Genomic DNA, 22,204 nt, shown 5'->3' on the forward strand with positions numbered 1-22,204 from the left:
TTGGTCTCCATACCCATTAAGTCTCTCAATGTCTGTCTCCCCCTCTAGACTATAAGCTCATTATGGGCAGGGAATGTGGCTGCCGATTCTGTTGTATTGTACTCTCCCAAGCACTGAGTACAGTGCTCTGCACACAGTTAGCGCTGAATAAATACAATTGATTGACCATGTCTAAGGACCTAGCCTGTTTCCTCCTGCTTAGTTTAAGCACAGTTGCCTAAGGAACCGTGTAGACTCCACTTGGTTTAACAATCACCCCAGAACCAAAGATCAGCTCAGAATATTGCTCAACAAGTGGTTAACATGGGCAAATGAATGACAGCCATTTTGCTGAGCTCCCATAAATTGAGCTCTGGTTTGAAACGAAATGGTGCCTTCACGCAGAGCTGGCCGGCCGCTTCCCGACCTTTAGCCCCTTATTCAGTGGGTGTGGAGCACCGTCCCGAGCGAGCAGCCTGCGGTGCCTGGGAGTTAAAAGGCAGATGGTTTTGTTTGGGTGGAAAAGAGGGTAGATGGGAACTGTCTGCGACAAGGCTCGAGTGTCAGTGGGGTACTGTTCTAGCAAACTTGGGGTGTAGCGTCCAGGGGAAGGTGACGGAGCGCACTGGAGCGTCTAACACAGCTGCCTTTATTCCCTTCCCTCTCTTCTCTTCCAGGGAATTGAAAATGGCCCTTCAACGATGCTAGGGCCACCATGGGAGGGGCCACGCTCCGTTATTTCTGCTACGGGTGCCTCTTCACATCCCTGACCTGGACCCTCCTGCTTTTTATCTACTTCAACTTCAGTGAAGTAACCCAGCCTCTCAAGCATGTGCCCGTCCAGGGGCCCGAACCTCATGGGCCCCTGCCTAAAAAGTTCTACCCCCGTTTCACCCGAGGCCCCCGCCAGGCCCCTGAGCCGCAGCTCCGAAGCCGTCCGGCCAGACACGGGTTTGGGAATGCCGTGGAGGATCCAGTCAGAGGAGGTCTGGACTTCTCTCCGGAAATGGGTACGTGGGGGCATTTCCCGTGAGGAGCTATTTTGAGGCCAGTCGGTTGGAATATGATTGAACTCTTGGAAGCATCTTTTTTTTTCCCTCTCTTTAAAGTCAGTGGTTGTACGTATCCTAAAGCATTTTTACGTGGCACAATGCCTTCGTTGGAATTCAGGATTTCTTTTTCTCGTCGGCCTCTGTAGGTGATTTATTCTTTTTAGCATTCGTTACGTTATTAGGTTAGCTAGTCCACATCTGGCATCCGTGTTTTATGAGGTTTGTGGAGAAATTAAAGAGGACCCAGAGTAGAGGAAGGAAAGCAAAAAAGGGGTTTGAAAAACAGGAACCATGAGTAAAGGGTAAAGTAATTGAAGCAGTATGGCCTAGTGGAATGAGCACTGGCCCTGAAGTCAGAGAACCTGGCTTCTAATTCCGGCTCTACCACTTGTCTGCTTGGACTAGTCACTTAATTTCTCCGTGCCTCGGTTACCTCGTCTGTAAAAATGGGGATTCAGACTTTGAAGCCTATGTTGGACGGGGCTGTGTCCAACCTGATTATCTTGTAGCTACCCCAGTGCTTGTCTGGCATGTAGTAAGCATTTAACAAATCCCGAACAAAATGTATTTTTTTCATTACTCGGTAGTTTTTATTGAGCACCTATTATGTGCAGAACACTGAGGTAATACTAATAGTATTTACTGCCTGCAATGTACTGTACTATGTGCTGGGGAACTAACACAGAAACATGACCCTGCTCACACTTGGGAAAATATAATAGAAGAGGAGGCAGACTAGCTTTATTTGTGGAAGGCAAGGAGCTGGAGTCTAGTGTTAGAACAAATAGCCGTAGCTTAACTGAAAGCAGGAAGGATTTAGCTAGGCATTTGAGAGGTTTTTAGATTCAGGGTCATGTGTTCAAGGCATCTTGTGGCATTCGTTGTCTATGTACTCTTCTATTCTGGAAACACATGGCTGAACTATGTGATCTCCTGCATTGTAAACCCTTTGGAGTAGGGAACATAGGGTGATGGAAGGGTTGAAGAGCTGTGAATCTTGAAGGGAATGTGGAAGGGAAGCTGGTGTTCCCAATGCAGTAGAAGGAAGTAGGGAACGTATATACCAACTCTTTTGATTTGTACTCTCCCAAGCCCTTGGTATAGGGCTCTGCAAACACAAAGTGCTCTGTAAATACCATTGATTGATTTGATTTAAAACTAGGAATCTGAAAATTAGCAACCTTTTAAAAACGTGCTCTTTTAAAAATGTATGTTTCTAGAATGCAGACGCATAAAACTGCTCATTGCACAAAAAATAAAGCATAGGAAGAAAATACAATGCCAAGTATAGGGTGGCAATTTGACTCCTTCCATTTGAAAATAAAGATTAAATAAGGGAAAAAATTGAGTTCTTATCAGGTCTCTAGAGGTTTTTTTGTTTTTACTGTTGACCCAACCCCTCTCATTAAAATCTGCATGTGGTGGAAAATTTCAGGATTTTCAGGTAGAATCTAAAGAAAACATTCTGTCTCTGTTTTCTTGGTAGTGAGGTAGTGAACGAGCTTTCTGGATTCAGTGATTTTTTTTTTTTTCCCCCTGGTCTGTAGAGACCCAAGTCCTTGATAACTAGGTGAGAAACTAGCAGGTGCAGATTTCTCCATTGACATTTCGTCCGCTTTCGTCTATTGCTTCTTTCCCCAAGAATCCAGGGAGACAATAGGGGGTAACGTTGGAAAATTTTCTTGCTCTTAAACTTCATCCTGAGCTGTGTGAGTTCAATCAAAGAGAAAAAGCAGTGCCCAGTTAAATCAGAAATGCCAACTAAACCAAGCACAACAAGAATTATTGTATAATATTTTAGAATGGATTTTGTTTTACCTACAGGAGAGATCAAGGTCAAGTGTTTAAAAATATAATCCATTACAAAATAGGAGAAAAGTGGGCCAAGTCAACCTGGAAAAACCCCATCTGGTAGCCTATTTAAAACTTTGAAAGCACACAATAGTGCCATGGTAGTTAAGCATGTTGGCATTTCCAATGTAAACTTCATTTTCCAGAGGTTTCTATTACCTCGGTTATTTCAGTTGGAATGTGTGGTGCTTGGCCCAAATGCTAGGGGCAGTTTCTTAAAAAATAATTCCTTTGGCTGTTGGTTCGAGATGGAGAAGAGTCAGGTTTTGCAGGAGGAGACTGGTACACAGAAAGAATTCTGAAAACTTTAAAAGAACGAGACACCCTTTGTTGTGAAACATTATAAAAATTTGAAAACTTTAGCATGTGAGAGGCCCTCATGGGTTGTGAGAGGCTTCCTGTAGTTTCACTGGAATGCTTTACTTCCCTTTAGATTGGAAGCTCATTGTGGGCAGGGAATGGGTTTACCAACTCTATTTTACTGTCCCAAGCTTGTAATACAGTGCTCTGCACATGCTAAGCACTCTCAATAAATACCATTGATTGATCCTATTGGAATTCTTGCACCTTTACTCTTCTAGTCTATAATCTTGTTGTCGGCAGGGAACTTGTCTGCCAACTCTGTTGAATTATACTTTCCCGATGCTCTGCACATAGTAAGTACTCAATAAACACATTTTGATTCCATTGTTTATGGAAGTCAAATTTTTCTATGGGCGGACTCCCTTACCCCCGCTAGATTTTTGAGCTCTTCGAGGGCAGGGTGTCTTCTAATAATAATAATTATTATTATTATGGTATTTGTTAAGTGCTTATTATGTGCCAAGTACTGTTCTAAATTCTGGGGTAGATACAAGGTACTCCAAGTCCCACGTGGGGCTCACAGTCTTAATCCCCATTTTACAGATGAGGTAGCTGAGGCACAGGGAAGTTAAATGGCTAGCCCAAGGTTACACAACAGACAAGTGGCGGAGCCGGGATTAGAACCCATGTCCTCTGACTCTCAAGCCCGTGCTCTTTCCACTAAACCACGCTGCTTCTCCACTAGCACTTTAGAACCTATGGGTGATGAACAAAAAAAGCTCCCTTGCTATCTAAGCACTAACCTATGTGCACATTCACTTCTTCCTTTCTTTAGACCATTTTGGAATCTAACTACCCTTCCTTCTTTTGTAACCTCCCTGAGGGCAGGTACTGGGTTTACTTAGTCTGTTCTACTCTCCCAAGTACAGCACCATGTTAATCTTAATGCCATGTTCTGTACCCAGGAGGTGCTCAGTAAATACCACTGATTGTAGAAAAGCAGGTGGCCTAATGGAAAGGGCTTGGGCCTGGGAGACAGAATCAATCAATCAATTGTATTTATTGAGCGCTTACTGTGTGCAGAGCACTGTACTAAGTGCTTGGGAAGTACAAGTCGGCAACACATAGAGACAGTCCCTACCCAACAGCGGGCTCACAGTCTAGAAGGGGGAAAAGAGAACAAAACCAAACATACCGACAAAATAAAATAAATAGAATAGATATGTACAAGATAAATAGAGTAATAAATATGTACAAACATATATACAGAAGGCCTGGGGTCTAATCCTAGCTCTCCCACCTGTCTGCTACGTGACCTTGGGCAAGTGGCTTAATTTATCTGCCCCTCAGTTACCTTGTCAGTAAATGCGGATTCAATCTGTTGAGCCCCACATGGGACATAGACTGTGTCCAACCTGATGATCTTATATCTACCCCAGTGCTTAGTACAGTGCTTGGCATATAGTAAGCACTTAACAAATAGCATTAAAAAAAACCCCCCCCCCCGAAAAAAGCACCTTGGGGGAGGGTTCTGAGGTGAGTTTGCAAGAAAGAAAGTTAAAAAGTGTGAGAAGATAACTGATTTCCTAGACCTACATCCAAAGGGGGCTCATTAGGATTTTGTGTTTGTATTTTTGCCAAGCTAGCAGTCATTCTTCTCGCCATGAGGCACTAACTTCAACTTTCTTGTTGCAGGTATGATTTTTAATGAGCACGATCAGGAGGTGAGAGACTTGGGCTATCAGAAGCATGCCTTCAATGTGCTTATCAGTAACCGCTTGGGCAGCCATAGAGATGTGCCAGATACCAGGGATGCAGAGTATGTGCCTCATGGCATTGCCATTTTCTCTGTTCATATAATGTTGTGCTTTCAGTGCCCATTTTTCAAAAGCTGGCAGTCATCCATCTTGTGTTCAGTTATTGGGTACTGTCAAAGTCAGATTTCCAGGGCCAGGATAGCTGGAGGCAGATGGTGCCAGGTGGTTGGTTTTTTGTTTTGTTTTTTTTTAATTCTAGAACTTACGTAGGCTAGTAAAAAATCACAGCTCAAATGGCTAGCCAGAGAGGTGACAAGTGTACAAAATTGGACTGTTTGTCTAGATGATATTACAAGAGAAAGCAGCAAGACTGGACAGATCCTCAATCAGTCAAATCGATGATACTGATGGAGTGCTTATTGTGTGCGGAGCACTGTAAGCCTTTGGGAGAGGATGATACAACAGAGTTGGTAGACAAGTTTCCTGCCCATAATGAGCTTATGCTTTGAGATGCAGAAGTGGGTTAAATGGCAAATTCCTTTCCTTGACTGCGTGTTCACCTCCAGCCTGGAGTAGTGGACTTTAGAGTCCAGCCTGCAATCAAACAAATTAATGGAGGAACCTCAAACCAGCATGGCATGCAGCCATTTGCCACTTAGAATAATTGCTAACGGACCAGAAGTGACAAGATTAGTCATGTTTTTCTTGTGAGCCAGGAGGTGGAGAGTAGTATGCCCACCTGAGTGAAAAAGGTTGCTCCGTGAAGAGGGAGTCCGGCCACTCTGATGACTCCTACTGCTTGTTTGTTTGAGGATTTTATCCATATGAGGCAAATGTAATTCATGGTCCACTGTTAGGTTTTCTCTTCATCACAACGTTGAGGCAGCATGGTCTTGCGGAAAGAGCCCGGGCCTGGAAGTAGGAGGCCTGGGTTCTAGTCCCAGCTCTGCCACTGGCCCTGCTGTGTGACTTTGGGCAAGTCACTTAACTCTCCTGTGCCACAGTTTTCTCATCGGTAAAATGAGAAGAGATTTGTTCTTCCCTCTTACACTGTGCACTCGGTATGGGTTGGGGACTGTCTTCGAACTGATGATATCCTCTCCACTCCAGCGCTTAGCATGGTGCTCGGCACAAGAAAGAGCTTAAGAGATTCAATTTTTCCAGTTTTTAGTGTGGTTTAGTGTAAGTGTAGGAAAGGGGAGACTGGCCCATCTGTATCCAGGTAAGGATAAGGTGAGAATGGAGCCCAAAAGTAGGTGATACTTCAGTCTAGCAGGGGGCGGGAGAGGAAGCAAGCAAAGGAAAACAGGTTTTCGGAGGGGAGAGCAAGGCAGAGAAATGCAATAAAGCCAACACTCTTCCCTGCACCAGATGCCATGGAAGAGAATTGTTGGAGGAGAGAAGAGTTAGCTAATTTGAAGAGGATTAATACATGAACTGTTGATGCGAATTTTATTCTGAAACATCTGGTGAGTTAGTGATGCCTAAGGTTCTACTTTAATCTGAGTCTTCTTTTTTTGTTGATGCCTGCAGATGTAAAGAAAAGTCCTATCCACTTCACCTCCCAGCCGCCAGTGTGGTCATTTGTTTCTACAATGAAGCCTTCTCTGCTCTGTTGCGGACGATCCACAGCGTGCTGGATCGCACGCCGGCTCATCTTCTTCATGAAATCGTTCTGGTGGACGACAATAGTGAACTGGGTGAGGATCTGCGACGGGAATCCTGGATCTAGCCCTTGGCCTGCACGGATAGAGCCCAGGCCTGGGAGTCGGAAGGACATGGTTCTAATCCCGGCTCTGCCACTTGCCTGCTGGGTGACCTTGGGCGAGTCACTTCACTTCTCTGGACCTCAGTTCTCTCATCCGTAAAACAGGGATTAAGAGTGTGAGCCCCATCTGGGATAGGGACTGTTTCCAACCTGATTAGTTTGTATCTACCCCAGTGCTTGACCTAAAGTAAGCACTTAACAAATACCATCATCATTATTATTACTTTGACTTGCCCAAGGTCACACAGCAGGGCCAGTGGCAGAGCTGGGACTAGAACCCAGGCCTCCTGATTTCCAGGCCTGGGCTCTCTTTCCTCAAGACTGGAAGTTCGTTGTGGGCAGGGAATGCATCTGTCTATTGTTATATTGTCTTCTCCCAAGCACTTAGTACAGTGGTCTGCACACAGTAAGTGCTTAATAAATACGATTGAGTGATTGACTGACCAACCAACCAGGCTGCCTTTATCTTTGTGATGAAGAGAAAAATTTAACAACGGACTGTGAATTGCATTTGCCTCTTATGGGCAAAATTTAGCAATTTAGCAAACTCCACTCCACAGACCTCATTCTGTCCTGTCTTCAAAACAAACCCTTCTGGAAACACATCTCTTCCAGGAGGAGTCTCCCCTATTAAATTCCTTATCTCTCCAAATTTATCCCCCAGGCCCTCCACACCAACCAGGGCACTGAAGTACTCCCCACCACCGAAGCTTATCACTTTAAGCACTAAATCAGAAACCTATCTCCTTTTCTTATCTGGAATTTACTTTCATGTCTGTCTCCCCACTGAACTGCAGACTCCTTGAGGACAAGGATCTTGTGTAATTCTTTTGTACTCTTTCAAGCATTAGTAGTGTCCTGAGCCCACTGAAGGTGCTCAGGAAATGATATTAATTGCCAGGGAGTCAAAAGGACCTGGGTTCTAACCCCAGATACACCTCTTGTCTGCTGGGTGACCTTAGACAAGTCACTTCATTTCGCTGGACCTCAGTTACCTCTTCTGGAAAATGGAGATTAAGACTGTGGGCCCCCTGTGGACCTGGACTATGTCCAAACTGATGGGCTTGTATTTCCCCAGTGCGTAGTACAGTGCCTGGCACATAGTAAGCACTTAAAACCCACAAGGAGCTCACAGTCTACAGGGGGAGACAGATGTTAAAATGTACTGCAGATAGGGGAAATGGGATAGTGTAAGGACATATACATAAGTGCTGTGTATTAAAGTGCAACAGGTACACAGCCAGGTGCATAGGCAGCAGGCAGGGGAGAGGACAGATAGATAGGGGAAATGAAGCCTTGGTTAAGGAAGGCCTCTTGGAGGAGATGTGATTTTTGGGGGGCTTTGAAGGTGGGGAAAGTGGGGGAACTGTAAGATATGAAAGGGGAGGGAGTTCCCGGCCAGAGAAAGGACGTGAGCCAGGGGTTGGCAGCGGCACAGATGAAGTTGAGGTAGAGAGAGTAGATTGGTGTGAGAGTCAAGTGTGCAGACTGGGGTTGTAGTAGGACATCAGCAAGGTCAGCTAAGAGAGGGAACTGATTGAGTGCCTTAAAGCTGATGGTAAGGAGTTTCTGTTTGACACGGAAGTGGATGGTCAACTGTTGGAGGTTTTTGAGGAATGGGAAGATATGGACTGAATTTTTTTTCCTCCAAAAAAAAGATCCTGGCAGCAGGGTGCAGAATGGACTAGAGTGGGAAGAGGCAGAAGGCAGGAAGGTCAGTTGATGCGGTAGTCAAGGTGGGATCAATCAATCAGTCAGTCATATTTATTGAGCACTTACTGTGTGCAGAGCACTGTACTAAGCGCTTGGGAGGTACAAGTTGGCAACAGATAGAGACAGTCCCTACCCAACAGTGGGCTCACAGTCTAGAAGGGGGAGACAGAGAACAAAACCAAACATATTAACAAAATAAAATAAATAGAATAGATATGTACAAGTAAAATAGAGTAATAGATACGTACAAACATATATACATATATACAGGTGCTGTGGGGAAGGGAAGGAGGTAAGACGTGGGGGATCTAAGTGCTTGGATCATCTTCGTGTAGCAGTTTGGATGGAGAGGAAAGGGTGGATTCTAGAGATGTTGTCGGGGTAAAACTGACAGGATTTCGTGACAGATTGAATGTTCACTCTGCCCTTTTACAAAAGAACAAGGAGTACCAGGTTCAAAGAGCAACAAAGAACTTCTTTAGCTAAGCATTAGAAACTCTTTGGACATTTAAGTTACTTAAAAGCTAAAATAGTTTACCAGGGTGATTATGAAATCTCCCTTGGAGATTTTAAAGAATCCTCAAAAGGGATTTTGAGAGGACTGACTTAGACTGTTGGAGTGCTTCTGTATCTGACAGGCATCTGAACTACTTTTTGAATCCTTTTTTCCTTGATCTTATTCTTTCAGTCTCAAGATTGTTAATCCAAACAGTATGATTTCTCCAAAATCTCTCCTGTTAACATTCAAAATTATTGTTCCTGCAGGCATAATGCACCAAATGAATTCTTAACACTTTCTTAATAATAATAATAATAATTGGCATTTGTTAAGCACTTACTATGTGCAAAGCACTGTTCTAAGCACTGGGGAGGATACAGGGTGATCAGGTTGTCCCACACGGGGCTCACAGTCATAATCCCCATTTTACAGATGAGGTAACTGAGGCCCAGAGAAGTTAAGTGACTTGCCCAAGATCACACAGCAGACATGTGGTGGAGTCGGGATTCGAACCCATGACCTCTGACTCTAAAGCCCAGGCTCTTTCCACTGAGCCACGCTGCTTCTTTTTCTTGTGACCCCTTTGGAAATTCCAGGACTGTCAGAGAATATTTTTTCTTTTTTAACACTTCATCTAAACATGTTCAGATGCCCCAAGAACTTCAGCATAATTAATTTTGCAGGCTCCTTCCAATGTACTAAAAGTAGGCTTTTCCTGCCTAAATCTGCCTATTTATTGAACAGAGACCCAAAAAACTCCATGCTGAAGTTTTTGAATTTTTGGCCAAATGTAATGTCCGTCCTTCCTTCCTTCCTTCCTTCCTTCCTTTCCCTTCCTTCCTTTCCTTCCTTTCCTTCCTTCCCTCCCTCCCCCTTTTTTTTTTAAAAAAAAAGTATTTAAGCACTTACTACGTGCCAGACACTGTACCAAGCGCTGGGATAGATACAAGCTAATCAGGTTGGACACAGTCCATGTTCCACACGGGCTCACAGTCTTCATCCCCATTTTACAGATGAGGTAACTGAACCACAGAGAAGTGAAGTGACAGGTCCATAGTCACACAGCAGACGTGTGGCAGAGCCAGGGTAGAACCCAGGTCATCAATCGTATTTATTGAGCGCTTACTGTGTGCAGAGCACTGTACTAAGCGCTTCTGACTCTCAGGCCTGGGCTCTTTCCACTAGGCCAAGGACATGTGATTGTACAGTTACATGCTGGGTTGGTCATCAGGTGCCACTGCATGTTGGGAAAGTTGGGAGCTGGAGATCGGGGATCAGTCAAGAGAAGCAGCGTGGCTCAGGGGAAGGAGCACACGCTTTGGAGTCAGAGGTCCTGGGTTCAAATGCCAGCTCCGTCAACTGTCAGCTGTGTGACTCTGGGCAAGTCACTTAACTTCTCTGTGCCTCAGTTACCTCGTCTGTAAAGTGGGGATTAAGACTGTGAGCCCCCCGTGGGACAACCTGATCACCTTGTAACCTCCCCAGCGCTTAGCACAGTGCTTTGCACATAGGAAGTGCTTAACAAATACCATCATCACCATCAGTACCGTGTAGTGGATAGAGCTCGGGTCTTGGAATCAGAAGATCATGGGTTCTAATCCCAGTTTTGCCACTTGTCTGCTGAGTGACCATGGACAAGTCACTTCACTTTTCTGTGTCTCACCTCATCTGTAAAGACTGTGAGACTGTGACCCCCATGTAAGACAGGGACTATTTCAAACCCGATTTGCTTGTATCCATTTCAGGGCTTAATACAATGCCTGCAACATCATAAGCACTTAACAAATGACATTATTATTATAATTAGTATTATTAATAATAATCAATGGTATTTATTGAGCACTTACTGTATGCAGAGCAGTCTGCTAAGCGCTTGGGAGAGTACAGTACAACAGAGTTGGGAAACACGTTTTCTACCCGCAACAAGATGGAGAGTTCATCTTGCAGATCTTGGGATGCTTTGTTTGAGTGTTGTAGGAAGAACTTCAGACTGTCGAGGATTCACCTGGGATGAAAAATAGATCCAGATTAGCAGCTCGGACTAAGAAGCAGGGAGGTAGCAGAGGACCTGGCTTACTGTCCTTCTGCTCCATCGTGAAATGGCTCAAACTAGAAAAGCCATGGACTGGCATTTCAGCAAAGAAAGAGCAGAATGCGATATAGCCAGCATAAACAACAGTTTAGTCACATTTTCTCGGCTCTGAAACCGTTTACACTTTGCAGGCCTTCTCATTCTTTTTCATCATTTCATCAATCAAGGGTATGTATTGAGCGCTTACTGTGTGCAGAGTAATTTAAGCTTGTTATGGGCATGTGTCTGCGAATTCTGTTGCATTGTACCTTTCCAAGCACTTAGTACAGGGCTCTGCACGTAGTAAGAGCTCAATACATACCACTGATTGACTGTACTAAGTGCTTGGGAGAGTACAGTATAACAGTTGGTAGACATATTCCCTGTCCACAAGGAATTTACAGTCTAGAGAGGGATACTTCATATATTAATATTGTTGTTCCGGGCTGGAGGGGATAAAGAATGCCTTATCCCTCTGCCTCATTGTTTGTTCATCTGTAAGGGGTGACAGGCCAAGTTGCAAAGTGGCTGGGCATCTCTTTATCCTTCAAGAAAATGACTTACACTTTCTTCGTGGTGGTATCAGAGGATGGAACAGCATGCCCAGAAGGAATGACAGCTGTCTCCGGTGTCGGGATGGAACGCCCGGGGTACATGCCATTCGCTCCTCCTTTTAACGTACCTCTCCCACAGCCGCTTCAGAGTTACAGACCAGGTTTGCAGGAAGAATCCTGGAAGGAGACCGATGGGCTGTTGTCCTGCCCTGTGTTCCGCCTCTCTCGCCCCTTCTAGGTTTGCCTCAGGAGAACCATTTGGGGTCGGTTTTCCTGGACTGTGGCGTGCAGCCAGGGCCAAAGACCATCATGATGTCATCAGGGTAGTTCGGTGGCTGAATCTTGTAAGTGAATAATTATTGCTCTTTTATCACCAGACGATTTGAAAAGCGGGTTGGATGAGTATATCCAACACCACCTGCCAAGAAACATCCAAGTGATAAGAAACGAAAAGCGAGAAGGGCTGATCCGGGGAAGAATGATTGGAGCAGCTCATGCTACAGGTACAGCTAGAGCTGCCACCTGTGGGACTGAGACGTGAGTGACCCTCTCTAGAAAGGAAGAAAAAGAGAAATAATGAAAACAATTGGGGTATTTGTAGTGCTTACTATGTGCCGGGCATTGTACTAAACATTGGGGTAGATGTTTAGCAGATTGGGTTTGACACTGTCCCTGCCCACGTGGAGCTCATAGTCTCAATCCCCATTTTACAGAGGAGGTAACTGAGCCCTGGAGAAGTGAAGTGACTTGCCCAAGGTCACCCAGCAGACAAGTGGCAGAGCTGGGATTAGCATTCATGACCCCCAGACCCAAGCTGTATGCACTACACCACGCTGCTTCTCTTTCCAGGCAGGCATGTAAGATGCCCCCCAGTTTTGCCTGATTCCAAACCTATTCTGGTCCAGAGAGCAAATGAGAAATTGAATTCAGGTGTCCTTGTGTGGTTGAGTTGTGCCAGGAGCCCTGATCCCTTCTGTTAAGAGGAGTCGGTGGGAAATCAAGGAACCCCAGACCCAGATCAACTTGAGTCTGGCTTGCCTTTCTGCTCAGAGCGCAGTAGCACTGCTGAGTTTAGGTTCTTTGTATTTATGGAATTTGTTAAGCACTTACAGTGTGTCAAACACTGTGGCTCAGTGTAAGTAGGAGGGAGAGTTAGGCTTTGACACCACAATCCTCCAAATTGCATTGCTGCTCTTCAGATTCATTTCATTGCTCATGTTAGGAACAGAAGGTGCCCATCTAAAATACGGATCTGTTTAATGCGGATGTAGCGCTGTGCTGGCTCTGATCAAACTTTTCTCGTGTGTATGGATGGTAAATCTCAGGCTGATTTGGCTTCGAGGCAGATTACCCATATTCTGCAGAAGCTTTTTTTTTTTCTTCTTTTGAATTTTGTTTAGTGTTTTTGTGTTTCTTGAGTACTGTGACATCAATCATCCCATTTTATGCTCACAACATCCTGGTCACCCCATTGTAGAGATGAGGAAACTGAAGCCCAGAGAGATGGCGACTTGCCCAAGGTCACCAAGCAGGCCAGTGGCAGAGTTGGTGCTAGATCCTGGGTCCCCTGACTCTAGGCCCTTGTTCTTTCCATTAGACCACCCTGCCTCACCATCTTTACAAATCGGAGCGGCTTTGAAATGTGAGCAGGAAGCAGTGATAGTGTCCTGTATTCACTCACTCCTTCCATGTGCCAGCTCCTCTCCACTGTGTCCTAGACTTGAGAGAGCCAAATCCCGGGTTTTTCCAAAGGCAGATGACCGATCAGCTATTTATTTTGATGAGGTTTATTTATTTAACTGTCTGTACCCTGTGCAGCCTGTGGAAAATGAATTGGTTTGTGCCCTAGGGAGGGACAGAGTTACAGTGGAGGCTGAGACCTTGTGGGAAAAATAAAGCATGAAAAACATCAATGAGAAATTAGGCAGTGAAAAAAGTGTTTTTGGTAACCGAACTGTACCTCGGTCATACATAGAAATTCCATCTACTGAAGTTGGGGCTGCTTAGGCCCTCCCGTCAGAGGTTTTGTGGTCATCTACTGGAAATCAAAAAATAACAAGTGATTACCAGTTTAAGTTTCCTGTACTTTTCTTTTTCTGTCCATAATTTGACCCCGACATGCTGGTTTGTAAGTCTGTGACTGTCAGAGATTGGAATTGGGAGTTGATCTCATGTGGTTAGAGGAGCACATACTTCCCTCTACAGAGAATTCAGGAGACACTTTTCCTCTTTCCATAACTACAGTTTGAGGAATTGAGTGAATATGATGAAATTCCCATATCCTTTTGGATGGAGCAGCTTATGCCTGTATAGAGCCCAGAAGGGACTTTAGCCGTGTTTGTAATAGTCCTATGTAAAGCTCAATTCAACCAGTGAAATTCTGGAGTGAAACTTTGTTGTGCTCCAGGAAGAAAGCAGTGTGGTCTAGTGGATAGAGCCCGGGCCTGGGCGTCAGAAGGACCTGGGTTCTAATCCTGGTTCTGCCATTTGTCTGCTGTGTGACTTCGGGCAAGTCACTTCACTTCTCTGAGCCTGTTACCTCATCTGTAAAATGGGGATTAAGACTGTGAGCCCCATATGGGATATGGACTGTGTCCAACCTGATTACCTTGTATTAGCACTTAGAACAGTGCCTGGCATATAGTAAGTACTTAACAAACAATTCATATACATATATATATAGATACATATACACACACACAATAATATATAATACACATATGTATTATATTACATATAGATTATGTATATATATTTATATTTATTTTTGCATTCTATTAAGGAGGTTTACAAACAGCCTAAGATCCCACCAATTCCTCAGCATCACTTCATTATTTCTCACCTGAGGTATTTCTGGCGGAGTCATTAGGCGGGGCACGTGGAGCATAGTACAGCTGGTGCTTGACGGGACCCTGGTAGATTTTTGCATCAGTACACTTTTGGAATACATTGGGTTCTATCCTTATGACCCTTTCTTGTGGAGTGCATTTTAGACTTTTCCAAGGGGTGGTTTTTCTCACTTCAGATGTGCCTTTTTCGGCTGACAATTCCATGTAAGAAGAATTCTTCATTAGAATGCCAAAGATGTGAAGGGCTTCCAGGTTTAGTTCTTCTCAATTTCATCTGAAGCTGTAAATAAATGTTGCCTCAGTGTCCCTAGCCTGGCAGCGTCATCGGAGCATCACATTCAGTGTATGTAGAAGCAGCTTGGCCTAGTGGATAGAGGCGGGCCCGGGAGTCGGAAAGACCTGGTTTCTAATCCCAGCGCTGCCGCTTGTTTGCTCTGTGACCTCGGGCAAGTCACTTTACTTCTCTGGGCCTCAGTTCCCTAATCGGAAAAATGGGGATGAAGAGTGTGAGCCCCCTGTGGGACACGGACAATGTCCAACCTATCGCGTATCTCCTCAGCACTTAGTATGGTGCTGGCACATAGTAAGCACTTAAGTTCCGTTAAAAAAAAAAAAGTCGTAACTTGGGTTGTCCGGTTGCAAGGCAGCACCATCTAAAAGTGACGCAACTGTCTCAGTGCCGTGAGGCGGTAACTAGTGTCCTCTGGTTTCGCTTCCCCAGGGGAGGTGCTCGTGTTTCTGGACAGCCACTGTGAGGTGAACGCCATGTGGCTGCAGCCCTTGCTGGTGCCCATCCAAGAAGACCGGAGGACCGTGGTCTGCCCCGTGATCGACATCATCGGTGCCGACACGCTCGCCTACAGCTCCTCCCCCGTTGTCCGGGGAGGCTTCAATTGGGGTCTGCACTTCAAGTGGGATCTTGTCCCCTTGTCTGAGTTGGGGGGTCCCGGAGGAGCCACGGCACCCATCAAGTAAGTGGTTGGTCGGTTTTTGTTCCTTTCCCCACCGTGTGTGGAAGCTTTCGCTTTGGACCTGCAGGTCTGGGGAAGAATGACATAGTTTACAGGTTGCTTCCTCACCATTTCAGGGCGGGATTATGGAATTGGGTGGTTTTCCCCCGTCCTGAAAGAAAATCCGGGGAGCCTTCTCCTGAGGGGTTTGGTAACAGTGAGTCAACTCTTTTGTAGCGTACGCTCTCAGGTGCACACACAGTAAGCGCTCAATAAATACCGTCGATCAATAGACATTTAACAGGTTTTTGGTGACTGGGGGCAGCACACAAAATGCATGTTTGCTTATGTGCCGAAACATGCGTTTGTGTGGGTGCTCATCCCACCCTGCCTCACAGATGCCAGTTGGAAAAATTGGAACTTCACCTGTGATGCTTATAGATGAATTCACCAGTGAATAATATCTCTGCATACTGAAACTGGGGAAGAAATGGGTAACTTTTCCAAAGTCTCCTGTATGATAGTCTAGGAATTTTTGACGCTCTGGAGTAGTGGATTTTCTTAGAGTGGAAATCCATTTCAAATCTGAAGTTTCTTCTAAAAATGTATGCTGGTGTACCCCTCAGGAGAAAGCTTATTTTTTTTTCCTTGGGAGAGCTTGACTTGGAGGTCTGAACTAGCTGGGCTTCTGACCAAGGCCCATGTCTCTCTCCCTGCCTCTTCATGCCACTAGCCTCCATATAAGCCTCAGCTTCTCCCTACATCATAAGGTGGCAGGGTAGAAATCCTTTCCTCTGAATCCTCTGGAGTGGAGAAGAAAATCTCCCAAATCACAGAGCTGATTTCACTCGAGCCAGGAACAAAAACCCTGTCTTAGAAATGTATCTTTCTATATTCATTAGCCCAGTTAAGAGTCTCTAGCTTTAGGCAGATTCCTGAAGACATGTTGTGCTGATTCTTAGTTGCATAGGGATATTCTGCTGTCCGCTGGCTGGTGGTTTCATGTGGTTCCATGAAAACAAAGGATTATGCAAAAGTATGCCCCCATCCAATATAGTTTCCCTTCGGAAGTAAACTGTACTAAAACCTTACCAAGATCCAAAACAGAAACAAACTAGAGTCAGCAATAAGAACGAGGAACGTGATCAAATAGCAGTCTAAATATGGATCAATCACAAAAGATTTTAAAATTAGATTATTTTGCATTGGAGCGCAAATTCTGTTCTCCTGAAGTTTTTGGTTTCGTGGTGGTCTGCGGGTCTCTTTTGCTTTGGCAGCCTCCCCACCTCAGTACCAGTTCCTTAATTTGGTGTGCAAGAAGCCATGCAGGTTTTCGATAGTCTCGCTCCTGTTTGCGTTCTCGCGGGCCACAAGATACTGCTGGGGCCGTCGAAATTGCTCAGCAAGTCGACCTTTTATTTCAGAGCCATTTGCATCTGATCAATGTTGGTGCCGTCTCAACAATCAGTGGTATTTAGTGAGCACTTACTGTGTGCAGAGCACAATAGAACAGAGTTGGTAGACACGTTCTGTGCCCACAACGAGGTTACAGTCTAGTCTTGTGGCCAGGCCCCCATTAGATCGACAGCTGCCTGGAATACAGGCTGCTAAAAGATGAGTGCTAAATTAGCAGACAGCTTTTTTTTTTTTCTTTTTTAAGCTCCATTAAGCTCCATTCCATTTTTAAAAATGGAATGTCAGCCGCTCTGTCTTATAAAGCATTAATAAGATGATTAGCAGTATCCTCTCTTGAACTCGCTTACGAAACCCAATCGTGTTTGCCGTTGGAAATCTCGCCATCTTCTCAGTATGATTTTCCTCCTCCAAATAGCTTTTAGAAGCTTCTTTTGAAGAGAGAATTTTCTTTGGAAGGACCAGTGTTTTCCTACCTGGATAATTGGGGAAGCCCAGAAGTACATGTTGTTCTGGCCATAAAGAACCGTAATACGGAGTAAGATGAGTGAAAATAATTGCCATTTAAATTGGTGGGGTTTAAAAGTTTTGGTTGTGCTTCAGGACTCTAACTTTCCTAAACCAAAAAAAGGGAAAAATAATGATCTCTTCTGATGGTTACCCACCAATCAATGGCATTTTTTATCAGTCAGTGGTAATGTTAACAATAATTTTTAAGAGAAAATAAGATGCTTTTGTGGACTCTGTTCAATCTTGTGTTTATTTTCATGTTCTAGGTCACCCACAATGGCTGGAGGGTTGTTTGCTATGAATAGAGAATACTTCAGAGAACTTGGACAATATGACAACGGCATGGATATCTGGGGAGGAGAGAATTTGGAAATATCATTTCGGGTAATTTTTATATCACACATCACTTCTGGCCTGATCGAAGGAGGGGAATCTAACAGTTCTCAATCAGTTGATGGTATTTACTGAGTGCTTCCTGTGTGTGAAACTATGTGCTAAGCACTTGAGAGAGGACAATCGAGTGGGTGGACACAATCACCTTCAAGGGGTTTACATTCTAGCTGAGCATCATAAGTTCACTGTACTTTCCATTCCACTTTGTTTTTCATTATCATTTTGAATTCTTGATCCGGGCTTATTTGTTGGGTAATAAGTGTAGCAGAAACCACAAGCACAGCACTCTGCAGGAGCCGAGAAAAGCAGTTAAACGATTACTATGAGCTGGGCAATGTACTGGGTGCTGTGGTAGATCTAAGCTCATCAGGTTGGACACAGTGCCTGTCCCACATGGACCTCACAGTCTTAACCCTCATTGTCCAGATGAGGGAACCGAGGCACAGAGACATGAAGCGACTTGCCCAGGGTCACACAGCCGATAAGTAGCAGGGAGGGGGCCGGTTTGGGTCCCGGAGGCTTCACCGACCTTATAAGATAGAGAGCGGAAGTTCCCAGGGTGAGGAAGTGTTCTGTCACTAGTCCGTCTCCTTGTTGCTCTGCGGGAAAGAGGAAGCGGTTGATGTTTGAAGTGGAAGGCCCAGGGGTCTGCCCCAGCCCCGCGGTGGTGATAGTCTTTACTATCCTCGTTGGGCAGAATGGCCTGCCCTCAGAGCCTCGCGTACAGCGATCTTGCCCGCTGTTCTGACAGGCCGCCTCGAAGTCCTGTCGGCATCGCGTGCGTTGACCGTTTCTTCTTTGTCGGGGCTCAGATCTGGATGTGCGGGGGCCAGCTCTTCATCATCCCTTGCTCCAGAGTGGGCCACATTTTCCGGAAGAGGCGCCCGTACGGATCGCCGGGGGGCCAGGACACCATGGCCCACAACTCCCTGCGACTGGCACACGTTTGGATGGACGAGTACAAGGTGGGCGGAGCGGCCGCTTCACGGGGGGACCTGGCAGCGGCCCAAAGGTGGCTTACGCGGGCCGTTTTGTCTGTAGCTTTTCTGCAGCTATGCTTGTTTCTTTACGGGTGTCCCTCCCCGGCACCAACCGGTGGGGCACGAGGCCAGGTGGAGGGGAGGCAAGCAGCCAAGCTTGGTGCCTTTTTTTTTTTTAATGGTACTTGTTAAGCATTTACTATGCGCCAAGCACTGTACTAAGCACTGGGGGTAGATACAAGCTAATCAAATTGGACACAGTCCATTGCCCCATATGGGGCTCAGTCTTAATCCTCATTTTACGGATGTGGGAAGAAGTGAATCGACTTGCCCAAGGTCACGTAAGCAGACAAGTGACAGGGCCGGGACTAGAACTCAAGTCCTTCTGACTCCCAGGACCGTGCAATATCCACTAGGTTGCATTGCTTCTCCCAGTCTAGCAGCGCTCCAAAGTGTAACGGTGTCCAGGCACTGGCCGTGAGGCGAGAGAGGAAGGACAGGGACCCGCTGTGGTCGGTTCCCCGGGAAACGCCAGCAGCCATCTCGGCGGCGGAGGAAGGAGGACTGGCGTCAATCAATCAATCAATCAATCGTATTGATTGAGCGCTTACTATGTGCTTCTCCCAGTCTAGCAGCGCTCCAAAGTGTAACGGTGTCCAGGCATTGGCCGTGAGGCGAGAGAGGAAGGACAGGGACCCGCTGTGGTCGGTTCCCCGGGAAACGCCAGCAGCCATCTCGGCGGCGGAGGAAGGAGGACTGGCGTCAATCAATCAATCAATCGTATTGATTGAGCGCTTACTATGTGCAGAGCACATTTCCCCTCCACTTGAGGTGAAATCCTCCCGATGTTCCAGTTCACACCGCTGGGCCACCCCGGCATCATTGGGGTGGGCTTGTAAATGGATTCAAAGCCACTTTGGCAGTCGAAACACTAAGAAATCCAGAAGGCAAAACTTACTCTCTGAGTTTCCCCTCTGAGTCACTTGAGTTTACAGCAAAATGAAGGAGTACAAATTGGGTTAAGCCCCTGAGTTTCTCCACTAGGGTCCAATCAATCAGTCAGTGGTAAATACTGAGCACTCACTGTGTGCAGAGCACAGTACTAAGCGCTTGTGAGAGTATAGTACAGTACATCCGATCTCTGCCTATAGTGAACTTACAGTTTTGAGTCCGGTTCCGCTGCTGTAGGTTTCACGGTCTCGCTGAGTCTTCCTCCGCACTCAGTCTCCTCCTCCGCGGCGAGTTGGAGCCGGCCTAGGAGAGTCCTGCCGTGTGGGGAGGGGGAACGGTCACCCACATTGGCTCTTGAGCTCCAGCCGATCAGGACTGCCCCGAAACTGGACATCAGAAAAAACACAGGTGACGAGAGCTGACCGTAGGTGTAGCCCTACCCTACAGGCCAAGGTGACGGACAGGAGCTCTTTATACTCTAGAGCTTGGGCTCTACACATGAGTGTAGGTCTTTTGGAAGATAAAAGAAAGACTGGCGTTTCTTTGGAAATAGCATGGCCTAGTGGAAAGAGCCCGGGCCTGGGAATCAGCGGACCCGGGTTCTAATCCCACTCTGCTGCGGGACCTTGGGTGAGTCACTTCATTTCTCTGGGTCTGTTTCCTCATCTGTAAAACGTGGAGTAAATAATAATAATGGTATTTAAGCGCTTACTACGGGCCAAGCACTGTTCTAAGCACTGGCGGGGGATACAAGGTAAGCAAGTTGTCCCACGTGGGGATCACAGTCTTAATCCCCATTTTACAGATGAGGGAACTGAGACGCAGAGAAGCGACTTGCCCAAAGTCACAAAGCTGACAAGTGGCAGAGCTGAGATTAGAACCCAGGACCTCTGACTGCCAAGCCCGTGGTCTTTCCACTGAGCCCCGCTGCTTAGACCGTGAGCCCCATGGACGGGAAGCAATCCAACCTGACATCTTCTGTCTGCCCCAGCTCTTAGTACAGTGTTTGAAACAGGAAGCACTTAACAGGTACCATTAAAAAAAAGCAAACCGACAAAACTGCATGTGTACGCTGCAGTTATAATGGTATGTACTATGTGCGGAGATAGGCCGGTTTTATCACGTTAGATATGCGATCACTAAGGTGTTGGTGGATTTCCAGGGATGTTGCCAGTGGTGGTGAACCACTGTGTGTGTGTCTGGGCAGCTGGCCCCCAGAGCCAAGCCACGACCACCCGGTGTGTCCCAATTCTCTCACTGCAGGAGCAGTACTTCGCCCTCAGGCCGGAACTGAGGCTCAGGAGCTACGGCAACATCAGCGAGCGGGTGGCGTTACGGAAGAAGCTGGGCTGCAGGTCATTCAAGTGGTACCTGGACACCGTCTATCCGGAGATGCAGATATCGGGGCCCAATGCCAGGCCGCAGCCTCCGGTCTTTTTCAACCGTGGGCCCAAGAGGCCCAGGATCCTACAGCGGGGACGGGTGAGCCGGAAAGCAGCGGTTGTCCCCTGGGGGCCGGGACCCCCGGGGCGAGGGTGTAGAGACGGCCTTTCCCTCCCCCGCTCCCGGGAGCCTCCTCGCTGCCTCTCCTGCGACTAGCATCCCCGAGGCCGGATCAGAGACGTCGGCGGGGCCAGCCCCTGGTAGGCCGAGTTCCGTGCCCTTTCTACCCGGGTGTCGTCTGCTGTGCTGGGCCGCACCTCGGCTCCTCTTCCAGATGGGGAAAAGCCACACACCCCTCCCCTCCCCTCCCTCCTGCCACCTCACCCTCCACCTTTCCCCCTTACCTGCCCTCCTTAGAAGCGAGGCGTCTGCGGGGCTGGCTGCCGGAGGGCTCAGGGGGCCTAAGTCCTCGGAGCCCGGCTGCGGTCCAGCCCGCTGTCCTGCCCGCTCCACCTCCCCCAGGCACGGCCGGTCATGCGGGCACTAAGCACTGGGGGCACGGGCTCCTTCCTCCAGGACGTGATCATGGCGGGAGAGCACTTTGCCCTGTGAGATCCGGCCTGGAGGGGCACGGGGACCAGGCAATCTGGGGCCTGCCCTTCCTCCTCTACCCTCTCCACGCCGTGAGCAGCCAAAAGTTCCTTCCATCCGGAAACCGTTGCCACTGCCACCCAGGGCGCTCCTGCATCTCCTGGCTCCGGAGCGCAACGGGAAAAGCGCTTTTCTGGGAGCCGGTCCCGAGCTGGCCGGCCCTGCGGCTTCTTCGCTCCGGTAAACGAGCGCGAGGTTAAGGGCGGTTCCTCCTCTCTCCCTTTTGCAGCTGTACCACCTTCAAACCAACAAGTGCTTGGCTGCCCAGGGCCACCCCAGCCAGAAAGGAAGCTGGGTGGTGTTGAAGGAGTGTGACTACGGCGATGTGAACCAGGTGCGTGTCCCCGCCCCGAGGGGCCGGCGGTCCTCCGAGCTCCGCACGCCCCTCGCCCGGAGGGACCGTGGGAACAGGCACCTTCCCGGCTGCACCTCCACTGTGGTCCGAAGCTGGGTATCCCCTGGCACGGGTGACCCAAAGAGGGTCCCTTTCGGGTGAAACCGGATTTGCTAGTCCCCACCGGAGGCCTTAGCGGCACCGACGCGGATGCGTCGAGACAGGGCTCCGGTCGGGCCGGGG

At 47.2% G+C, this 22,204-nt stretch overlaps 1 protein-coding gene across 3 annotated transcripts in view; it reads left to right on the plus strand.

The window, feature by feature from the left end:
* Positions 1-22,204, plus strand: part of GALNT11 (polypeptide N-acetylgalactosaminyltransferase 11) — a 36,188-nt gene that overhangs the window by 13,203 nt on the left and 781 nt on the right. Inside the window, exons 1-10 of one of the 3 annotated variants that reach the window (XM_038755713.1) lie at positions 428-478; positions 657-989; positions 4,881-5,004; positions 6,476-6,642; positions 11,925-12,050; positions 15,118-15,367; positions 17,536-17,653; positions 18,475-18,627; positions 20,857-21,075; positions 21,857-21,961. In XM_038755713.1, the coding sequence (XP_038611641.1) occupies positions 695-989; positions 4,881-5,004; positions 6,476-6,642; positions 11,925-12,050; positions 15,118-15,367; positions 17,536-17,653; positions 18,475-18,627; positions 20,857-21,075; positions 21,857-21,961 (1,557 nt within the window). In that variant the 5' untranslated portion in view covers positions 428-478; positions 657-694. The other 2 variants (XM_038755714.1, XM_038755715.1) reach the window with 2 other exon arrangements.

The sequence above is a fragment of the Tachyglossus aculeatus genome, chromosome 13, assembly GCF_015852505.1.
Source record: "Tachyglossus aculeatus isolate mTacAcu1 chromosome 13, mTacAcu1.pri, whole genome shotgun sequence".
NCBI classification, from domain to species: domain Eukaryota; kingdom Metazoa; phylum Chordata; class Mammalia; order Monotremata; family Tachyglossidae; genus Tachyglossus; species Tachyglossus aculeatus.